A 23,614-nucleotide genomic window follows, 5' to 3' on the forward strand; every position below is an offset into this window, starting at 1 on the left:
ATTAACTCTGCCTCTTACTGGTTAGAAAAGTCCTACAAACTTTGACATGCCTTGAAATCTCAACTGGTTGGAAAAATTATAAATTCTGCTTTTGGCATTAAAATAAATGCTTCTATTAAGTGTTAGGACTGACAAAGAAAAAGAGAAAGGGAACTTGTTGCAATTTTAGCCCCTAAAGGACCTATTTAACAGGTAAGTCAGTTGTTTCTATCTGACCAACTCCTGATAACAAATCATTCAACCTTACAGACCTTCTCTTGAGTAAGAACCGGGTGCAGGCAGACCCACGGGGAAGGTGGGGGAGGGAAGGACTTGAATGCGAGCACCTGGAACAAGAGGGCTTTTCCCCATTTAAAAAAAACTTCCTGGGGTTGGTTTCCATAAGTGAACATTTCCTCTTCGTAATCCTAGTCATTAATCACCAACTAGTGTATAACGAACACCTGCGCGGATCATACTCCACAATCCAACCTGAAAACCCAAACTTTGGGTTGTCTCGTCCCTCTAATAATTATAACCCACCCCCAGAGGCTGCGACTGACTTGTTTGTCATCTCTGTTTTTGGCAGAACTTGAATCAGGGAGTAGGCTTTCGATGTCTTCTCTTACTCCTCTCCTCACCTTTTCTCGAATCCAGGGTCTCTCGACCTCCACACTATAGACATTTGGGGCTGCATAATTCTTTACTGCAGGGCTGTCCCATGCATTGTAGGATGTTTAGTAGTATCCCTGACCTCTACCCACCAGAAGCCTGTAACACCCCTTCCCCAGTTACGACAACCAAATATGTCTCTAGACATTGCCAAATGTCCCCTTGCGAGAGTGGTGTGTGGGAGTGGGAAGGGAGCAAAACTGCCCCCTGTTGGGAACCACCGCTCTCTAACCCATGAGGATCCCAAGACTGAGAACCCTACCAGGAATCAGCTGGCCCCCACCAGTCTCAGCTCTGAAAGAAACCGTAGGCCCATGTCATTTACCAAGTCAATGCGCTCAACCCTGGCTGCACGTCAGAATCACCCAAGACAATATGAATGACCAACTGGGCATTACCATTCTTTCAAAGCTCCTCAGGAGATCTCAATTTGTAGACGGATAGACCATCTCTGTACTAAGTGTACTTAGCAGTCTTAATACTTCTAGAAACTCAAACAGAAAATGACAGTTTTATTTCAAGATAAAAAAAATCCATATGTCGGTAGATTATAGAACACAGGCCACCGGAGATACTTCACATTTGCATTTTGTTGATCTGTTATCACAGAGCAATTGGAAAACTGGATCCCTCTGGGAATTCTGGGCTTTTTAACATTGACTGAAGGTACATCGCTTGATGTAGAGCAATTTCTCTGGTGTTTGTAACCCAGAGAGTCTTTTTACCAAAAAACATCAATTATAGAAGTTTAAAGGGAAGAGCCTAAGGAGAAGGAAGTTTCCTGAATGTAATGTTTGGGATTGGCAAGGAGGGAAGATCGAGACTGAGCAATATCAACGGTGGCTTTGGGAACGAGGCCTAGTAATGATTTTCAGCAGATGAAAAATATGATCAAACTGCAAGCTTTTTCCTATGTTAATGCTTTACAACAGCAGGAATAAGAGCAGACAATGAAGATCTTTTACCTTAGGATCCAGGAGAATTATGCCCAGAAGGTGTACATATTCTGGCAGCTGCCAATCCCACTTCTTCTGGCTGGCCAGTAAGGGCTGGACAAGATTCTCATCCAGTTATCAATCTTCTGAAAGGTGTAGGATACATGAGAAGATGTTCAGCTTCCCACCTGACCTAGGACACTCACTTAGCTTCCCTGAGATTGTGTTTCCTTATCTGAAAAATGGGCAGCAGGGTGTTTACCTCAGAAAGTCCCAATGAAGCTTAAATTAGATAATATGTGTGCAAGTACTTTGTACACTGTCAAGCCCAATAGGTATGCTATTTCCAGGGATCTTCCATCCTGAAGATTATACCAGACCAGGAGCCAGTGGCTTTCCATTTTGGCTTCCAGGGCATGTGTAGAATAATGGATGAGTGCAGTCATTGACTTAACTTGTCAAATGTCTGTCCTCAAGTGGGCAATTAGGAAAAGACATTTGAGCTAAAAATACAGAGTGATGTATTTTTCATGACTGAGGTTATGACTATATTTTAGGTTATTACATACTAAAGACCAGGAAATTAATTGGTGCCCTCTAAAAATGCAAAGAGCAAGAGATTAATCTGATAAATGGTTTCCATTAAAAAAATTCCATTTGGTTTCCCAAATTTATCTTATCTCCTGAGGTTTCTGAATGCCATGGTGTCCTTCTCCTATGCTTTCTAGCTGCATCCTACTGCTTCCTACATCCCTGGGTTTGGAGAATATCAGTATTTCTAGAGTAATACTGGCATCGCAAAACAATAGCATTAACCCTTTAGTTACCTAATTCACGGATATGTTAACTGAAACCACTGCTTTTTCTTTCAATTGAGTTTTGGTTGATATTCAGAAAGTAACCTTTATGGGTTTGAAAATAAGGCTTTTGGTGATGCTGTTTCATACAGATAATGCAGTTGAGACCATCCAAATAAGTCCATGGTCAAAGTCCCAAGTTATTAGTGTTCACCCAGCAATAAAAATTCACATGAAAGAATGAAATAAACAGGACGGACAGAAGGCTGTTTCAGGGGACAGTCCATGCTACTGGGGGGGGGGGGAGCTGGTAGAGAAGACGTCAGTGTTTTCAAAACTTCATTCAGATGCTTTTCCAATCAGGTGTCCCAAATGGCTAGCAGAGAACTTTGGGCAGGTCCACCCCAGTCTTATGAAAACATAGACACCTCAGGCCATCTTTCCTGAAGAGAACATCAGCTCAGCGCACTGTAAACCTAGAACTGAGCACCCTGCTACATTATCACACTGAGTTCATGTTTCTCTGGTTTGTCATCAGTTGATTCTGCCTCGAAGTCTGGGTCCGAGTCTGGGTGGTGAATTTCAATGATAAGAACATAGACGAGGCCTCCAATGGCAGCACCAATCATAGGGGCCACGACAGGAATCCACCAGAAGTTATTTCCAGCTCTGAAATCAAACAAGGAATTAGTGATACATCACTTGGCCTTTCTCCTGGCACTACTGCTAGTTATTCACTAACCAGCTAGTCTTTCTCATGCTTATGGCTCCCTTTTCATGCGGCAAGAGCTAAGTATAAGGGCACTCACCACAGCTTGGCAGCCTGGACTCTCCAACACACCTGACTTCAGATGATCCATTCCATTGGCCTCTTAGCACTTATGAGAGAATGTGTCCCATCTATTTTCCTTTCAGAAAATATAGTCCTACAGTAAGTAGTATGGTCAACATTGAGGGCATCTAGCAAAAGTTCAGGTTGATATTCAGGAGTTTACTTCTCTCATCCTGAAATAATGGGTCCTGAAGATTATGAGTGGGAAGATGTGGAGAGATCCCAGGACATCATTGGTGTGTGAGGCCACCACAAAATAATCAGGAATATTCATCAATGAAAACGAATTTAAAAAATAGGAGGTAGAATATGAGTTATGTACTAAATATAATTTAATTCAGTGCTTATTTTTTGAGGTCACAGCTTGAAGTTATTCTCTGATAAGGCTGTTGTGCCGTGACTCCCTCTCCCCTCCAGAAATCTTCAGTGTCAGTACGTTGTATGAAAGGTGGAGTTCTGTGGAAAAGCCTGTCTTTGTGAATTGTCACCATCGTTTTTGGAGATAGGAAATCCATTTAAAGAACTCAGTAGAAAGGATTATAAATACTCAGAAGCAAGCAAAACTATACAATATATTGTTTAGGGATATATGCATTTGAGATAAAACTCTTTAAAAGCAGGGACATGATGAATAAAAAAATTTCAGGACGCTGTGGAGGAGGCAGGGGAAACAAGGGGAGCCCACTGATGCACCTGAGGATTTCATAGTGATCTGTCTAAGGGAAGGATTCGTGGCTGTGCCTTTTATCATTATGCTTAATAACTACACATAGGGTCTTTTGCTTTGTATCAAATTTTGATGAGAAAAGATAATGAAGGAAATAAGCACAAACAAGAGGCCTGTCCTAGGATTCACGGGACCTAGTTCTAATCTCAGGATAGTCTAGAAGGTTTCTGGGCAAGTTTCCTCCTCTCTGAGATTCGTGCTTCCATCCACACGGTGGTCCCTTCCACTTGGATCGCTCAAGCCCCCCTTGATCATAACCCTTAGATCATCAATGCGGGCTCCCGGGACCAGCCCTGAGCCTGAGCCCAGCAGCCACAAGGTGTCGCTCTTACCGCGTGGGAGAGAGGACGCGGCGCCTCCCTTCCCGCAGCGCCCTTTCCTAGTCCCCAAATCCACAGGGAAGTTTCTGTGAGAGGCACAGGGGCTTTAAAGAAGTAGGAGGTCCTTCTTTTCCTTTCCTCCACCATTATTTTATAGCGAATCTCTCACTGTAATTTAACAGATTGGGGTCCAAGATATCTGCCAGGACACACGTCCTCCTTTCCCTGGATGGACCCCCATCCTTCTATCAGAGCTGATGGCCTTGTGCCAGGGTCACAAGTCATAAGTGGACGGGCTTGGATGTGCTTCCCTGCCTGGCCAAGTCTTACATGTACAGGGTCATTTGCACCCTCTAATGTTGGGGATGCCAGGAAAATGTCTGTGGTAATTGCTTAAGGTACCATCATCAGGGATACATTCCTTTGGGTAAACTTTTAAAAAAGTAACACTACCCCTGAGATCCTTCATAAACATCTTAATGTGAATTCATGGAGAGAACCTGGATAGGAAGCATCCTGATACTAGCAGGAGAAGCAAGAGTCAGCCAGGGTCTGTTGATTCTTGCTCTCGTCTGGCCTGGTGCCCCACTTCTTGGTCAGCCCCCCGGCTTGCCGTACAGGGGCACGTGAGGATCTGAGGAGAAGGCGTTCTTGGCTTTCTCTGAGGGTGTGGGTTCAAGCTAGGATGTCCACTGAGGTGCTTACCTTGGATACAGAACCTTGAAAGGGTGGGAAGCTTTTTCCTAACTGGTTTCTGCTCCCTCTACTCTCTTCTTTTAAATCCATTTTAGTTTATGATGCCAGATTAATTTTGCTAAATTAAAATTCCAAACATGTCAAACTTCTGCCCTAAATCATTTGCTGCTCCCCATCACCTACAGAATAGGGAGTAGCAAAACCCCCCAATTTTTTATTCTGGGAGTCTAGAACCTCTATGGTCGGTCAGTAATTGCCCTTTCCAACCTTCCTCATGCAGCCTTCCAGCCAGGCTGGATCACTAGTCATTTTAACATTCTGTGTGTACAAGATCCTTTCCAACTGAATTATGCTTGAAAATATCCCATTTAAACATTCCAGATACTACAAAGTGCCCCTCATTTCACCCCCGTAATTCCTAAATTTGGAGCTGCAATCCTTCTCTCAACTCCTCAGGTACTTAGTCAGATCTCTTCTGTGGCACCTGGCAGTCTCCACCTTGTGTAAGAGCCTGTGCCAAAGCCTCTCCGAAAGGGAACATAACGCCGTGAAGGGCAGCAACTGGGTCTTACCATCTTCAGCACAGGGCCTTGAATAAGAGGTTGGGTGGCTTAATGGACGGGTAAGTGACTGATAAATGACTGCATGAGGGGAAAGACCCTGATGCTAAAAAGGGACATGGAGCTCAGAGCCTGGCATTTGGTGACTCAGCGTTCTCCCACAGGCATGGTCTCCTACCATGTACTTAGCAAAGCAAAGAGAGAACAGGCAAGATCTCTACTTGTTTTAGAACCAGCATACTTGTAGAGCTTTGAGTGAATCACCAAGTAGGGCTCAAAGGGAGGCCAGGTCACCTTGGGCATCTGTGTTTTAGGGGTCTGTGTGAAGCTAACAGAGGGGGGGGGCAGTGGTCTCCTAGAGTGAAGCTCAGGAACATGGGATTAGAGGAAACTCCTGGGCTAGTTCTGGGCTCTGGGAATACGGAGATCTTTAGGACTTGTGTTTTGATTTCTCTTTTGGAGGAACACAGAGTTCTTTTCAGTTGGGGACATTGTGTTCAACCTTCTCACATTCTAGTGGTGATCATTCTGGAACAGAGCTCCTTAACTGTGGCACTCTCGGCATTTTGGGCGGAATAATTCTTTGTTGTGGAGATCTGTCCTGGGTATTATAGGCTGCATAGCAGTATCCTGGTATCCTAGCCTCTGCCTACTAGATGCCAATAACAACTTCTGCCCCTCCCCTCCCCAGTTATGACAACCAGACATTGCCAAATGTCCTTGGGGACAAAATGTCTCTGGTTGAGAATCACTGCTCTAGAAATTCATTAGATTCTCCTTGTAACCTCATCTCCTAGGACATGTATGGCACACAGCATTCTTCCACTCCTTTGTTCAGTAACTTTCATTGAGACTTTCTATGTGCCAGGCTGTGTTTTAGTCACTGTGGACACAGTGGTGAAGAAGCTGTTGAGGTTCCTGTCCTTGTGGTGCTTACGCTCTAGTAGCTCTCAGTGCTGTCTGTGGTGGTGATAGGAATGCTGTCAGTTATTTTAATAGCTTGTTTCTCCTACTTGTGAAACAAGACTAACTCTCACTTAAAGTCATCACAGGGGTATGACTATATGCGCAGGTCAGCACTTAGGGACACTCAAGCCCTTTGTTCTCACAGCAAACATTAAACGAAACCTTGTTCCCACACGTTTTTCCTACTTCTCTGTCTTCATGTTAGAGGCCTGTTTCCTGATGAACCCAAGTAAGTTCCTTTCTTGTAGGGAGATGTGATGAGTGGATGGATGGGCCACTGTGACTTTATGGGGTTGGGGGGAAGTGGGAAGGAAGTAATGGGCAAAGTTTGTTCTGGGAGCTTGGTACTAACAGTTGGCATATTTCCTCAGCACATTCAGAGGCTAAAAGCACAGGATCTTGCCATTTCCTGTGCACAGGTTCTCTTTATCTCTGTTCTGCCAGGAATTTTTTTACTCATACCTGAAGTCCTGACTCAGCTCTTTCTTCAGTGGCGCCTTTCTCAACTTTCCCAAGCAGAGCTAGTCATTCCTCAAAACTTTGTTGTACAGGTTGTGCAGAGCACTTATCACATTGCTCAAGGTTAGTGACTTGGCTAATTTTGACATGTCCTTGCCTAGCTCAATGACCACAGCATAGTGTTCAGTGAAGATCTGTTGAATGAATGAACGAATGAAGCGTAGCTGGCATGGTTCACTAGAAAGAGCTCTGTAGTAGTATCAAAAGATGTAAATTCTAGCCCAACTTTGTCACAAAGTGAATCTGTAAACAAGTTATACAATCAAAATATTCACATAAAACCATGCACCAATTATATATAGGACAGGACTACCTCTTTGGAATCCCGCCCCCCCCTCACTGTCTCTGTGCCTGCCTGCCTGCCTGCCTCCTTTTCACACACACACACACACACACACACACACACACACACACACACACACACACACAGCCCCACCATGTCACAATCACCAGTCAGACATTCCATACTTATGACCAGAGTATGCACTTGACCTCCACCTTCCCGTCTGCACTCTCCTGGATCCCAGTTCCAAGCACAGCCCTCCCTGATAAAGCACAGCACGAACCTTTCTCTCCCCTCTCCCCTCACCATTGCTACTTACGTGAAGACCTCAAACCCCCATCCTGCCAAAGCAGTAAACAGTCTGGGACTCAGGTCTCGAGCTGGATTCATGGCACAGCCACTGTTCAGTCCCAAAGAGGAAGAAATGACAATAATCAGGAGGCCGATGACAATGGGCTCTAGGCCTTTGGGGACTCCCAAGTTTCTGGAGTCAAAGATGGCAAAGACAATCATGAGGAGGAACATGGTGGCCACTACCTGAGAAAGGAGGAAACGCGCAAGGGGGTCAGCTTATAATCTGCCAGTTGGCCTACCTCAAAACTCATCCCTTCTTGTTAAATACAAGCCTAGTGGTAACCACCATACACTGGGTGAGTGCACCGTGCCAGGCACTCTTCTTACCACAGCGATCTCCAATGTGGTGCTGATATTCTCCTTTACAGGCTAGTTACCTGGCCAAGGTTATGCACTTAGTAGTGGTGAGGTGTGGACCCAGAGAGTTAGGCTCCAGAGACTGTCGTCTTTACTACAGTCTGCTGCTGAACTACTACTCGGTTAAACAGAACGACAAACTGCAGGCCGGAAAAATGAACAAACAGGCTCATTCAAATTGGCAAGACAAATAATGTGAGATATCAATAGGGACATGGGCAAAGGAAATGAACAGAAAAACTCATTAAAGAAAAGTAGAATTAAGAAACAAGTAAGTGGGAAAAACTGATTTGTAATGAAAAGAAATGCAAATGATACCAAATGTTAGGGAAATGATAGCAATTCTCACAGGCGTTTCCAAGAGAACTAAACATGTACCAGACTTCTGAAAAGAAACTCAGCAGCAATAAAGCAATATGAATTTTTAAAAAACCTACAAAATTATTTATTCAGTTTGACCCCACTGGATATTTGAGAACCATACCATGAAAATAATCTAAAATATGGAAAAATCATAAAACAGATATGCTCACTTTACCATTAGAGTTGACCCTTGAGTAACATGGGTTTTCAACTGCATGGGTCTATTTATATGTGGATTTTTTTCAGTAAACACTGTAAATGTACTTTCTTTTTGTGTGTGATTTCCTCAATAAGATTTTCTCTGGTTTAAGAACATAAAATACATATAACAGAAAATATGTGTTAATCAACTATTTATGTTATTGGTAAGGCTTCCAGGCAACAGTAGGATATTAGTAGTTAATTTCTGGGGGGTTAAAATTTATCCAAGGATTTTCAACTGCATGGGGTTGGTGGCCCTAACCCCCACGTTGTTCAAGGGTTAACTGTATTTATAGTACTGAAAAACTGGAGGCCACCTAAGTACACATCAGTAGGGAAAGGGCTATATTAGCAGTGCCCATTTTATAATCTATTATACAGCCATTAAGAACAACAAATATAAAAGCTAAGGGGTATCATTTAAAAATGCTTCTGATATTAAGTAAAAGAGTTGTATGTGCATTATAGTTTACATTAAAAACATGCATAAAAGAAAACTTCTAAGAGAATATACAAAAAGTGACAACAGGTTTTCTGAAGTGAGGGCTTTTAGCTTGTGTCTTCTCTACTCTTTGTTTTCTAAACTTTCCAAACTACTATTTTACTTTAACAGCTAAACGACAGCGACTATTTGTGGAACACTTATTGTGTCCCAGGTATTTTCTATGCTTTATCTCATTAGAGCTTCAGAATGACCTCTGAGATAAATCCTGCTATTATTCTGTTTGCAGGTGAGAAAACTTGGGTAGAATGAGGTTAAGAAACTTGCCCTGGGGCCCATCGCTCATAAGCAGAAGAATCAGGAGAAGACCCAGACAACTGATTTTAGAGTTTAAGCTCTTCATCATTTCATCTGCTTTCTGAATTAATATTATAAGAATCTGTGTTCAAAGAGACATGTTCTCCCGAGAGCTCTCTTCTCTGGAAACCCTGTCTCTCTCCCCTAGGCAGAGTAGAAGCTTTTGCCTCTGGGCTCCTGTTGCTTTCTGACTTTACTTCTATCCCCGTGTTCTCACCTACAAGAGAGGGATTTGCTACTTGTCAGAGAACCAGGCTTTGTATTCCCTGAACAAGGAACAGCATGGAACTGTGCCTGGCTCAGCAGGTGCCAGCAATGTTTATTAGGCAAAGGAATGATTGTCTGTTAGTTAAATTACGGAATATGCTTGAACGATATTTAGAGTGAAACAATTTAGTAATCTTGAGATATGGTGACCCAGAGATGTCCTGGGGCCAGCGTACTCTCCAGAGGGGAAGGAGGAGAGCATAGCTGGAGGACTCGGTGGAGGGAGGCTGTCTCTGTGGGAAAGTTACAGGGGCTGGAGGCTTCACTTTGCCACATTCTCAGAACAGATCAAGGATACAGGAAGGTGGCTGTGGGTCCAGATCACAGGGAACAGAGAGACTGGCCTTTTTAGTGCAAGCCAAGGTTTGAGCGAGAAAGTCAGTGGAAAGGGCCAGAATTCACAAGAAGTCTCTAAAGCTCCTTCAACAGCTCTGGACTAAATGCCATCTTCTTCATTATATGATAAACTGGGCTTGAATTGGATGGAAAGTAGAATCCTTGAGAAACCCTTGAATTGATATTGAAATGTCTTTTCTTGTGGTCTCTACATTTAGATCATGTGCACAAAAGAGGCACAATAGCTAAGCAAATCCCATTCACCCCTACAGAGGTTGAAATGTTTAGTCTTCCACTACTTTCTGGAACTCAACTGGTATGAACAAGTGTATATATTAAGGAGGAACTAGAAAACTCTTAATGGTATCAACTTCAACAAATGCAAAAATTTGTCAAGAAAGCTTGGGTGCTGCCCGGCCGGCGTGGCTCAGCGGTTGAGCATCCACCTAGGATCCAGGAGACAGTGGTTCGATTCCCAGTCAGGGCACATGCCTGGGTTGCGGGCTTGATCCCCAATAGGGGGCGTGCAGGAGGCAGCCTATCAATGACTCTCTTATTATTGATGTTTCTATCTCTCTCTCTCCCTTTCCCTTCCTCTCTCTGAAATAAAGATATATATATTTTTTTTTAAAAAAAAGAAAGCTTGGGTGCTGCCTAGTGGCCTCTGACTTTGGAAACACAGCTTTTCCTTTCTGATAGGCCCACAGTGCTCTGATGCAGTCCCCTGATCAAATCCTGTCCTTTCATCAAAATTAGCTCTCTGTTGAATGGCCACTTACTTGGTCTGCAAATGCATTCGTCAGAGACAGATATGGAGCTGGGTATGTTGCAAAAATGTGTGCTGTTGCATTTTCTCCCATGATGAGCAGTTTTCCACCAGCAAAGGACATAAGTCCATCTATGGAAGACAGAGTTCCAGCATGTTAGTGTTCTCTGGGAAGGGCTGAGGGTGGTCTATGCCAGAGCCTGTGTTAACCAAGCGCAGTCAAACACTCAGGTTTAGTTTGGCAGATCCATACTGTTTGCCTTTCTTCACTTTATAGAATAGTGGTTTCAGAGAAGTCACAGGATGGTGGGTCAAGGATAGAAAGCCCTGGCTGCCCTCAATGGTTCACTCTCAACTTGAGCCAGATCCTTAGCCAGTGGGTCCCAGAAACAATCTTCTTTTGGGAGAATTGTTGGAATTTTTGAGATTGAGTGAAGGCCAATGTGGAACCTGGTCTACTCTAGGCAGAATTCATAATTCTAACATCAGCCCACAATTTGAGGATGGCACGGTACAGTGAAGTTGCCCTGGGAACAAGGGAGACAGTGGTCCCCACAGAGCCAGTGCTGACCCCAGCTCTCTGCTACCACAGTCCAGCTCCCTCATTTTTTCAGAGGAGGAAACCGAGACCAGTAAGGTCTAATGACTTAAGTTACTTATGTTGTGCATGTCACATTGCAGCAGTGGTTGAGACTAAATACACGTTTTCTTTAAGTTCTGCTCCCTCTTTTAAGTTGTGACCATTTTAAGTTGTGAATTTTCCCTAATGATAATGTTGGCCCCATTATTTAGAACTGAGAGCTCTTCGAGTTGCCTGTCAATAGTAGGGTGCTTCCTGTTCTTGCCTTATTGCATCTCTTCCAAGTAATTCTGACATTCATATTAGGCCCAGCTCCCCCTCACCTCTGGACTCAGGGGCCTTACTCACCATAGTAAATGCCAAAGAGGATTGCGGACCCTACAAAGGCTCCCAAGAACTGGGCTGCCACATAAAAAGGCAATTTGAACCATTTCATCCGTCCAAAGAGACACATTGCAAAAGACACAGCTGGGTTGATGTGGCCCCCTGCAAGGAAGATAAGATGGATAGGGACGTTAGCGGGCAGATCAGGGAGAATTATTCTAAGGAAAACCTTATTCAGAGACCTTGGGCAGAGTAGGTAGAGGTCAGTATGTGAGGACACAGAGTCGAGTGTGTGTGTGTGTGTGTGTGTGTGTATGGTGTGTGTGTCTGTTGTGTGTGTATGTTGTGTGTGTGTGTTGAATGTGTGTGTGTGGGGGGGGGGATAGAGAGATTGAGTTGGGAGGAAGAGAGGACTAATAATCCTCATGGCATCATTAGACATTCTTTAGGATGTTTAGTTTTTGATATAGAAAGAAACTTATACTCAAATGGCTCATTTTCTGTCTATCTACCTGGCATCTATCTGGCATCTATCTACTGAGTTTTCGCTATCTATAAAGCACTAACCCCAAAGAGACTGATGTGAACTGTTAACTTCAATATATATATTTTAAAAGTCAATAGGCTTAGACTTCAATACACTCAGTCCATGACCAGAGGATATAAAAACAACCTTGGAACTGGAAAAGAGGGAGCATTTTAGATCTTATTCCCCGCATGTCATCAGTTTGGCTCAAATAAACTCATAAATTTTCTTTTAAACCTGAAAAGAGATATCTCTTTAAGGGGAAATGTCCCTTGGTTGGTGGGCTGTGCCCCTCACTGAGGTAAGGAGCTCGGTTTACACGGAGGTGATCACAGTGTCTGAGTGGATTCTCTGCAGTTCTGCTGCATAAACAATATTTTTCTCTCACACAGAGATGTAGCAGCGCTCTGTTACCCCCACCTAAACCATGGCTGGAGAAATCAGCCTCCCTGATCTTCCTCTCACCACAAGATCAGACAGAGCTTGCTCTGGTAAGTCACTAATATCCGCAGCCGGCTTCGCTGGTAACAGCAACGTTCACTGAACACTCGCCAGATGCTGTCACAGGGGTATTACATGCACTTGGTCTTCGAAAGAACCCGGTGAGATGGGTATGCTCCAGTTAACTGGTGAGGAAACTGAGGCACAGAACTAAAGTAACTTTCTTAAGGCCACATGGTTAACAAGTGGTAGAACTAGAATTCAAGTCCAGGTTTATCTGAATGCTAGAGCCCATGTTCTGTGTTCTATCACTTTCAGACCTTCACCAAGTTTGCGAAGGCTTCTCTGCCTTAGTGGGCAGGGAAAAATAAAATGAACGTGAGTGTATGGGCTCACTTCCTATAGACAAAAATTGTCCATTTGAAGAGTACAGATGACATTTTGTGTGAAGGGGAATTAAAGTTACTGTCAATGGGACCACATGAAAATGTGGACATTCAGGTTGTAGAAATAGTTGTAAACAAGAGTGGTGATGATGACGACGATGATGATGATGATGATTAGGATGATATCTCGACATCTGACCCTCCACAGCACCTGTAGGTGAGCTTGTTTTTGGGAGCCCTCCCTGTGAAGAAAGCCATGCTTTTCCTGAGTCTCTAAGCCAAGGTGGGTTTGCAGCAGAGAAGGGTTCTGGCTGCCGCCTAAACCACAGGGGTCCTTTCTACACCTGCCCCTGCCACGCAGGGGCTAATACGAGCAAGAAAATGCCAATAATACCAAAGCCCAGGTGATTTCCACAAGCCTACAAACATGTCGCCTGTCTTGTTTTAAATCCAAGAGTTACAATTCTTGAGACCAGCAGGAATACAGTACACCAGGAAAGCTGGAAACAGGGGTAGGAGCCGGGAGCACACAGGGCGGTGGAAAGTTCCTGAAGCCAGCCCTGTTCCCCTCCCCCAGGGGCAGGTTGGAGAGTAGCCGGCACACAGCCAGCCCAGAGGGACCCACTGTGAAAGGACCAGGTGCACAAGAAATCACCTCCAAACCAAAGTGCCTCCCCTCAGATGGGTCCAAAATAAAACTTCCCGTATGAGGCTTTTGCTTTTTAGTCCCTCATAAGCACCTGAGGCAGGAACTATTTATTCACTTTGGACTTCACGTGCTGCAAGGCAATTAATAGGTGTTCAACATATGAAAGGTGAGCCCTGGCCAGATGGCTCAGTTAGTTGGAATGTTGCCTGTACATCAAGGGGTTGGGGGTTCGATTCCCGGTCAGGGCACTTACCCAGGTTTCGGGTTTGATCCCCGGTTGGGGGAGGGGGACGAGTATGGGAGGCAACCAATCAGTTTCTCTTTCACATTCATGTTTCTCTCTCTCCCTTCCTCTCTTTCGGGGAAAAAAAAAAAATCAATAAAAACATATCCTTGGGTGAGGTTTGAAAAAAAAGATATAGGGGCAAGTGTGGGGTAGAAGGGGGTCGATGGGGAAATAAAGGGGACATTTGAAATACTTTCAACGATAAAGGTAAATTAAAAAGAAGAAAGAAAGAGAAAGGGAAGGATATAAAAGCTGAAGAAATAGTCAGAGGCCTTTATCCAGAGAGCTCAGACTACAAGGATCTACAGAGTGGGAAGATTGCGGGTCTGAGAGGGTGCTTTGCAAAGCAATGGGGACAGTTTCTCCCTGTGGAGAGGAGTGGTCACTCTGGCTTAGCCAAAGGACAGGGCAGAGCAGTGTCCTGGAAAGAACAGGAGAGCCAGAGTCAGAGAGTGCCGCATGCAGCCTGGCCCTGCCAAGGCTGTTGCGACGATCAGATTATTCACAGTAAGAGCCCCATGAGCAGCAGGAGCCCACGAGGCCTGAGATAAAGTCTTATGGGAGCAGGCGGAGCCCTTTCAAGGCTCTGTTCTAGACAAGTGCCCTCCTCCCCACCACCCACAGACAATTCTAGGACAGAGATAACTTCTATATTTTGTTTGCCATTAAGCAAAGCCATTTTGATATTTCCATGAATTTATATTACTTATAAAATGCTCCATCAAACCAACCACCGTAGCCTGGGCACGGGTCGGCGGTGTGACATTGGGTGGGAGAGGCTGCGTGAGGCGTTGTGAGCCCTGATTGCCTGCGCTGGGTTCCCAGACCACTGGCATGTTCACAAGGGAAGCAGGGTGCGGTAACTTCTTTGCAGTAAGGTAATGTTTTATATTTCAAAACCAGATTTTAGCTCATCTTACCAATCTGCAACCACAAAATGGGATCTCATTTATAGTTATGCCCACTATCCATTGGTTATCTTTGGAATCCTCAAAAGGACCTCACGGGTGCCCACACACCATTAAGTTAGCTGCAGTCGCCGTGAGAAAGTCTCCTCCTGCACACGATCTTTCTCTCCTATTCCTGCGGCTGCTGAAGCCAATACTGAGTCTGCATGGATGTCATTGGTGGGCCAGTGTGCTCTCTGTGCATGTTCCCAAAGCCACCAGTTTTCAGGGAGTCGAAACAGCATTAAGTTCCAAACAGAAAGGGAGAGACAAGCTCCCTTTCCTACCTTTTATCAGCCAGGCTCAGAAACTGACTGCTCTACTTGTATTTTGGGATCTCACAGTCCCTCATAAACAATTTGGCCAGCTCCCGACCCTCACCCAGAAACAACTCCATTAAAACCGGTCCCATCAGTTCTGGCCTTCACCCCTCTGAGCACAGTGGCTGAACCCCAGTCCAGGCGCCAGATGGCAAGACTGCATACCAACCTTTACTCCCTCCTCCCTGCCTTTTCCTCCTATGGCGACTGCCCAGATTCCCAAACATATCAATGAATGCGAGTAGTCATGGCAGTAAAGAGTGTTAGTTACATTGGTAGGGTGTGGGACAAAGTAATAACTAAATATTTGACTATGTTCAATTCAGGGTATCATGCAAGCAAAATATTCCAAAACCACATGTCCACCAAAAAACAAACAAAAACTAGGTGGGAATATGCCCACATTTATATTGCATGGTTTATGGAGACCACGCTATGAATGGAGTGGGAGCATGTAGGGATGGCAGTGGAGCATCCTGAATGCTGGCTTTTTGTTTTTGTATTTTAAATCCTCACTGGAGGATATGCTTATTGATTCTAAAGAGAGGGGAAGAGAGAGGGAGAGGAAGAGAGAGAGAGAGAGAGAGAGAGAGAGAGAGAGGGAGAGAAACATCGATGATTGGTTGTCCTCTAGGGATTGAACATGCAACTTTTCAGTATATGGGACAATGCTCCAACCACTGAGCCATACCAGTCAAGGCCTGCATGCTGGTTTTAATTCAGGAGTGCATCTTTTGGTAGGTAGCACAGTGCTGGGATCACAGCAGAGACTCAGCAGGAGTTTGAACAGAAACACTGCTCATGACAAACAAATTCCATATATAGGAATCTGTAACCTGGACCGCCCCGGGATCTGAGTCTGACTGTGCTATGGGAAGGGTGCCGGCCAGAAAATGACTGTTCCAGGTGCCAGCCCATGGAGGCTCCCAGGGAGTCTGCCATCATTCTTTAGAACTGCAATGATAGCGCTTGTCACCAGGCCAGCTGGCTGGGCTGCAGGCCCTGCCTGTAATGCCCTTCCCATAACAGGCTGTTGGAAACGTTGTGAAATAATGGGGACATGATCTTTGCTGTCATGGAGACCTGGGTCTAATCTCTGGTCTGTCTCTTTACCAACGGCGGGACTTCTGGCTATTTACTTAATCCCTCGGAGCTCCAGTTTTCTCTGCATAAGGGAGACACTAATACCTGCCTGCTGGAGAGGAGAGAGGAGGCAAGCTATGTACGGCAGCCAGCACAGTGCCCAGCATGCACAATTCCCTTTCCCCCTTTATCACTAACAGTCTTGTTCTGAGAGCCCAGACCAGGCTGCTGAAAGATTCCAAGAGCCTTTGGGAACCAGATCATTTTCACAGTCCCTTCCTAAGTTCCCAGGCTGCATTAAATGTTATTTCATCTTGCTTCTCAGAACCTTGAGAATGGCTACTAACCAGCCCACCACTAGGGGCAGAATTAGACCAAGACCTCTGGATCAGGCCTGCATGTCCATGAAAACGCCGGCCAGTGGCCCAAGCTCTCTGCATGCTGCGGATAAAGGTCCAAGGACTGTGCTTCTGTGGGGTGACAGTCTTCCCTGGGCTACTCACAAGGTACCTGGGAAGTAGTTTCTGAGTGTGGGGTCAGGCAAGTCAAAGACCATATTCACAGATGAAGAATATGACTCAGTGGCCAGATATAGGAATCAGTTAGTTCTGATTCTGTCTCTTGCTAAATGTTGCCCTTGCACACATCACTTACCATTTGCTGGACATTTTAATTTTTTCATCTCTAAAAACAGAACCAAATACATATTTTTGCAGCACTGTTGAGATCTCAATACATGAGGGTATAGAAAGCACCCAGCACTAAGCTAGCACACTGAAATGGTTGAGATCGTAGCAGCTATTATTATTTCTATTACTTACCAGAGACACCTCCAGTCACATAAATGGCCATTACGACTGCCATTGCAAATCCAACATTGACAGTGACGATTCCTCCAAAATGTCCTCGACTGAGGATAGCTTGGGCAACAGAGCCACATCCGAGGACCTGAAATGAGAGGAACCTCAACAAGTAAGCGGAGATGGCCACCGTCAAAGACTTTGATAAAGTAAAAAGAAGTACTTTTTTAGCAAATTCATGGATTGGGCTGCCACAGGCTTCATACAAATTAAATTATAATGCTCTAGCCATGCACAGATCATCAGGAGTCAGAGCTGACTCAACAGCATATAGCACATAACACACACAGATAGCAGAATGATGGTCCCTGGGCTGCATCCGGCTGACAGGTGAGTTTTGTTGCACCTGAGCAGTGTTAAAATTTTGCCTACTTTTATCAAGTAGGTCATTTCACACAGTGATCCAGGTTTCTGGCTTTTATTTTAAACTTTCTATTTATAGATAATTGTAGATTCACATGAGGTTGTAAAAAATAAAATAAAAAGATCCCATATATGTTTTATACATGGATTCCTTTCAATCAATCAGATCTAGCAACCCACAGGGAAAGAATTTCCTGGAGCAAAGCAGCAGTTGGCGGCTCCCTTTAAACAGAGCTTGTGCTCTCCCAACTGGCTCACTTCCTTTCACTAACTTAGGTCTCCTTCCTGGCCCCCATAGGCACTTATGTATTCGATCCCTACTTTAGAGGCTCCCAGCATAAGCCAGGTCAGTCTCACAATCATATGCACATCCAACAGGTGGAAAGGCTGTTTATACCATGTACAAAGCCATTAGGAAGAGTCTGGTGTGCTTGAAGACAAGGGAAAAGTGTGGGGTGATGGAATTGGCAATCAAGAGTGCCTCATCCGCAGGCCTTCTCTCCCTGATGGGGCCATAGTTTCCCAGAGAAGAGGCTGCCACACTTACTGCTTCCCATGTGCCCTGTGGCACGAGCACGCTGCTGGAAACACTTGGGAAGCAGCTGTACAGTGGAGCTGGAGTATGAGAGTCTTCAACAGTCTTTAGCTGGTAGGGGATATTTGGGAGAATGGAGTAAGTGTTCAGAAAGGTTTGGGATAAATACATTACGGTACATCCACTCAGCAGAATACTCTACGTTATTCTGTACAGTGTAATGAAACAATGAGGGTGACCTACGTGCGCCAATGTGGACCTGTGTGTACCAAGGCGTATTATTAAATTTCAAAACAAGATGCAGAGCAGTGTTAAAGCACACTGCCAGTTGTATTAAGAATGCATTGTATATATTTATTTTTACATGCATGGGCTATCTCCATCAATACACAAGCATGGGGAAATGGGATTGGACTCTGCGGGAGGGAAGTAGATGGCTGAGACAGGGGTTGGAAGAAAACGTTTCATTTTCATTGTATGGGTTTTTTTTGTGTGTTTTTTTTACCATGTGTCTTAGTCCATTTGTGCTGCTCTAACAAGATATTACAGCCTCAGTAGCTTATAAACAACAGAAATTCATTTCGCATAGTTTTGGAGGCTGAGAGTCTAAGATCGGGGGCCAGTATGATGAGGGGAGGTCCCCTTCCTGGTCGCGGGATTCTCACTGCGTTCCCTTGGTGGAAGGGCCAGGCAGCTCTCCCGGGTGTCTTTTTATAAGGGCACTAATCCCATCCATGCAGGCTCTGCCTTCATGATCTAATTATCTCCCAAAGGCCTCACCTCTTGACACCACTACGTTGGGCATTAGGTTTTCAACAAATGAAGTTGGGCCGGGAAGAGGAAACACAAACACTAGACCATAGCACCATGTATTTTCTAATATTTAAAAAAGGTGTCCATATATTCATTGAATAACCAATTAAAACCATTTAATCGTGGTCCATTAAGGAAATGTTTGGTAAGAAACTGTGATACACACACACAGAATGGAATATTCAGCCATAAAAAGGATGACCTCTTGCCATTTGTCACAATACTGATGAAACCTGAGAGCATTACGGTGAGATGATAACCAGCTATTGTGTCTCTTCACGGGAGAGTGAGAAGGGAAGTTCAAGATTGAAATACGAGAGCTTGCACATAAACAATTCCCTGATAGTAATCAATCAATTCTAAATAGCTTTCCCAGGGCTCGCTGGTGAGCTCCTTCAGAGTAATGTAATTTACAAACAAAGGATATTTAATCCATTTGGAATGCTTTTGGTTTACTCCTCCTTGAGGGCACAGAAATTATCTAGATGATCTTTTAAAATCCCCTCCGGTCCCCAGGTCTAAGATCTATCGACTTGTGTTAGTTCTAATAGCTGGACAATGGAGAGAAGTAGGAGGACCTGATATCTCGAGGGAAGCACTTAGGCTACCGTCTCAAGCCCAAGGCTGCCTTTGCCTTTCATCTCAAACTTGCCTCCAGACCTTACATTGATGCCAAAGAAAGTTGCAACAAGAACATGTTCCCTTTTTTCTTAAAAAAAAAAAAAATTAATCCCTAGCTTCCATGCATAATAGGGGGAGAGGGGGAGAAAAATTTTACTGGGAAAGGAAGAAAGCCATTTGAAATGTAGGATTCTTACAAAAGACTGATGGGTGGGCAAGGTTCCCGCAGTCATTCCCAATCACCTAGGCCAACCATTCTGGTATTGTCTAGTGTTCCTTCCTCTCCTCTCCCTTGGCCACCCATAGCCAACCATTCCCAAATCTTCTGAGCCTTCTTCTGCAGCCTCTGAACAGTGTCCCCACTTCTAGTGTCTCCCTACCCAGCGCCCGATGAGGCATGACTCATATGCCCCCACCCTCCCACTGCTGAGAAGGTGCCGCGCAAACCCCTCAGCCTGGCACCCAGGGGCTCTGCAGTGCCTTGCCCATGATCCTCAGCCACTTCTGCCTGGTATTGTTCAGCATAAATCTTCTGTATGAGCCAGGCTGGCATCCTAGTCACCTTGAGCCCTTTGAGCTCATGACACCCATTCCCACCTCTGCACACCTGCTCATACTGTTCCTTCCAGGAGAATCTTTTCACCTTGCACCTTCCCCGACCAAACCCATTCCATTCTACATACTGAGCTAAAATCCTAAATTTTTGTGGGACTTTCTCTGACAGCTTAAGGCCTCGAGGGCTCTGCTGCTGCTTCTACCATGTTTTTACAGTGTCACTTCATTATACTCGCCTTTGCCCTGTGGCACCCCACCAAGGCTGCAGTGTCCACCAGGGCAGCTCGGGCTTCTTTATATTCCTTGCCCAAACAATATTTGATGAAAGGTATTAAAATATCTAAACGCAAGCAGGGAAAAAACCCTGTGCAAATGCCTTTTCAAGAGAAAAAGTTAGCTTGAGGGTAGAATGTGAAAAGTGGGAGGTGTGACTTCTAAGAAATATCAGTTGGAACTGCTGGGAAGTTCCCAGCTGAGCCACGACCTCTATGACAGGCTAATTACTGGACACAACATAAATCCTGACGTCATGCGGTCATTATCATGAACCAAGGTGCTGGGAAGCAAGATGGGAAGAGAGACTAAGCCCACAGGTTTCTCTCACTGACCTTTCTCAGGCCGCTTGCCCATCCATTTCATCCTTTAAGGGGCAGCCTAGGGTGTTCCTAGCACAGTACACAGCACATGACAGACTCAGTAAGTATTTTTTCAGTGAGTATGTAAAAACCGAGAGCCCTTTCAGGAAAGTAAGTGGTAGTTAATGAAAGTTAGGAATTCTTTCAAGAAATGTTTGCAAATGCCAGCAGCCTGGGGTCAGGGATCACCAGGGATGCTTACAATTATTGCAAGGGGTATGCAATTCTTTGTGCACCTCAAACACTTCCCAAAAAAGGAAAAAATACCATGTCCTGTGTCTACCTATGGAGGTTCAGTGTTTTCAGGATTAAAAAATGTTTCTATCCTACAGAGTTCTTGAAAATGTTTGAAGTTAAAAGGAGTTCCTTGGGAAACACCGCCTGGCCTTTAATAAAGGCTGTACGTATGAAACGTTGGCTATCTGTGCTCCTCTGCTTAGGGTAGTGTGTGCGGATAAAATAATACAGGCTCCAGCTACCATCAACCTGGCATGTTCTCGGCGCGGGGCCCAGTGCTACATGCCTGACCTGTATTACTTCATCTTCAACTCATTATTAACTTACAACCGCCCTGGGAGGAAAGTTATTACCTTTATATTGTGGGTGAGGAAACTGAGGCTGAGAAAGGCCAAGCAATTTGCACGATGTTACATAATAAAAATAAAGGAAACAAAACCAGAATTGGATCCCATCTGCCTTAGTCAGAGGCTTGTGCACTTAACCATGACACATTGGGTGAAGCAAGACATTATCAGAAGCCACTGATGCTTCCAAGCATTCATGCAACTATTCGCAGGGGAGCACTGGGCTTCCACAGGGTGTGGGATGGGAAACCAGCTCCCTATCTGCATACTGAAAGTGAAGGGCTGTCCTGGAATGCTGAAGGACTTGGAGGTGCCAGGCAGCAGCCAAGTGGTAGCAATCCACCCAGTATTGACGGTGTCACTGGAAACCAGACAGAGTCTGAGAAGGAAGGACGGCCATTCCGGAGCCACCTTATAAGTCCTGGACAAGTGGCTTTTCTGGTGACATCAAAGGTTGTAACTCTGGTTTTAAAAAGTACCTAACAACTTGTGCTGTTTCACCAAAGCTTCCCATGACCTAGAGAAAAGTTCATTTTAGTCCCATTTCCCTTTTTTCCCCCAAAGATTAATAAGACACATTGGTGATGAAGTGCAGTTTTTTCAGTTTATGCAAAACCTGCTTATGGACTTCTATTCGCTTGATGTCTAGCTCCCCTCGCACAGACCACTTCCCCTAGATGACCAGTCCTCACCAAGGGAAAGCAAACCTGAAGGCAGAGTTAAACCCTTCCTTGCTTTCTCCTTTCTTCATGATGTCTCCCAACTTTGTGGTCATCAAGCGGAAGGCACGCTCATCTCCCAAATGTTGGCCAAACCTGCCCAGTACTGGGATGCATGGGCTGAGATAATGGTGGGATGGGCCTTTTCCACACTGATGAACCACATTCATGAGCCACATAGATTTCTTGTGGCACTGGGTAGCATCTGGGGAACTTACCAGCATTCTCAACACCAAGACCCAAGAAGTCAAGCAATTCCCCACCCATGCCTGTGCCTCCAGTAACTTTTACTGAACGAGATCCAGAGAAGTAACCCTGGTGGCAGTTCTAAAATGCCTAATAGCTCCAAAGTTCACTCGGCTAGCATTTATTGATAATTGTTCTTTTGGGACTTTTCTGGGAAGTTCATGTTCTCTTTTCATTCAGGAGTGACAGTTTGGGCATGTTTGCAGCAACAAGATTTGGCCCAAGATCCTGAGTCATGTATGACTGCTTGCCTTCTACATTGCTGCAGGTCTTCTTGGAAACAGGCAAGGAATTTGTTTTAAGTGAAAAATATCCTTCAGGAGATAATTTGTCATTAAATGATGCAAACACTCATGAAACAGAAGTCAGCATTAAAAAAGCATGTCTGACCCTGGCCGGGTGGCTCAGTTGGTTGGAACGTCATCCTGTACACCAAAAAATTATGGGTTTGATCCTTGGTCTGAGCACATACAGGAGGCAACTGATTGATGTTTCTCTCTCTCTCCTCTCTCTCCACATATCCTCAGGTGAGGATTTTAAAAAAAGCATGTCTGGAGTCATTGAGCAGGTCTATGCCCTGCTAATCCCTGTCCTAGAGCTTGCCATGAGGGTGAGAGGAGAAAGCAGAGAAAGCTCCAAACCCTTTCTGCTTCTGCTCATCACAAGGGCCTCACCACCTCCTCCCTCTTCTCCCGCCTCTTCGGCAACAAGCAGATGTGCATTTTGATGGTTGGATTGGATGCTGCTGGCAAGACAACCATTCCATATAAACTGAAGTTAGGGGAGATTGTCACCACCATTCCTACCATTGATCTTAATGTGGAAACAGTAGTATATAAGAACGTTTCACAGTATGGGATTTTGGTGGTCAACATAAACTAAGGCCTCTCTGGGGGCATTACTTCCAGAACCCCCAGGGTCTTGTTTTTGTGGCAGGCAGCCAAGATGGTGAAAGAATTCGGGAAGGAGCCAAAGAGCTGCAAAAAATGCTTCAGGCAGATGAGTCTCAAGATGCAGTATTGCTGCTTTTTGCAAACAAAACAGGATTTGCCAAATGCTATGGCCGTCAGTGAAATGACAGATAAATTAGGTCTCCACTCTCTTTGTAACAGAACATGGCATGTTCAAGCAGCTGTTGCTACACAAGGAGTGGGTCTGTATGAGGGACTTGAATGGCTGTCAAATGAGCTTCAAAACAATGAAACTGGATATCTTACCAAGGACATGTTTGATAGAATTGGTCTAGGCTTGTTACAACAAAATTAGTTTGCATCTTGGTTATTAAACAGTATCTGGGGCTGGTTTGGGCAGAGTATTAAAGTGTTTAAACTTATTTTGTCTCCAATTATTGCTTACCAAATGTAATATTGTACTTTAGCAATATGTTTGTTTTTTAAAAATATGTTTTTATT

At 44.6% G+C, this 23,614-nt stretch overlaps 1 protein-coding gene and 1 pseudogene across 2 annotated transcripts in view; one reads left to right on the forward strand and one right to left on the reverse strand.

The window, feature by feature from the left end:
* Positions 1-1,186: 1,186 nt before the first annotated feature.
* The window catches only part of AQP9 (aquaporin 9), a 98,566-nt gene continuing 76,138 nt past the window's right edge, over positions 1,187-23,614 (reverse strand). Inside the window, exons 1-6 of one of the 2 annotated variants that reach the window (XM_087821242.1) lie at positions 17,093-17,215; positions 11,658-11,795; positions 10,743-10,861; positions 7,606-7,823; positions 3,193-3,291; positions 2,969-3,052 (exon numbers count right to left, since the gene is read on the reverse strand). In XM_087821242.1, coding sequence (XP_087677368.1) covers positions 3,231-3,291; positions 7,606-7,823; positions 10,743-10,861; positions 11,658-11,795; positions 17,093-17,135 — 579 coding nt within the window. In that variant the 5' untranslated portion in view covers positions 17,136-17,215 and the 3' untranslated portion in view covers positions 2,969-3,052; positions 3,193-3,230. Of the gene's footprint in view, positions 3,053-3,192; positions 3,292-7,605; positions 7,824-10,742; positions 10,862-11,657; positions 11,796-17,092; positions 17,220-23,614 lie in introns of those variants that run through there. The other variant, XM_016208544.2, reaches the window with a different exon arrangement.
* LOC107533706 (ADP-ribosylation factor 4 pseudogene) lies at positions 17,254-23,468 on the forward strand (annotated as a pseudogene).

This window comes from Miniopterus natalensis, chromosome 1, assembly GCF_054644295.1.
Source record: "Miniopterus natalensis isolate mMinNat1 chromosome 1, mMinNat1.hap1, whole genome shotgun sequence".
NCBI lineage: Eukaryota > Metazoa > Chordata > Mammalia > Chiroptera > Miniopteridae > Miniopterus > Miniopterus natalensis.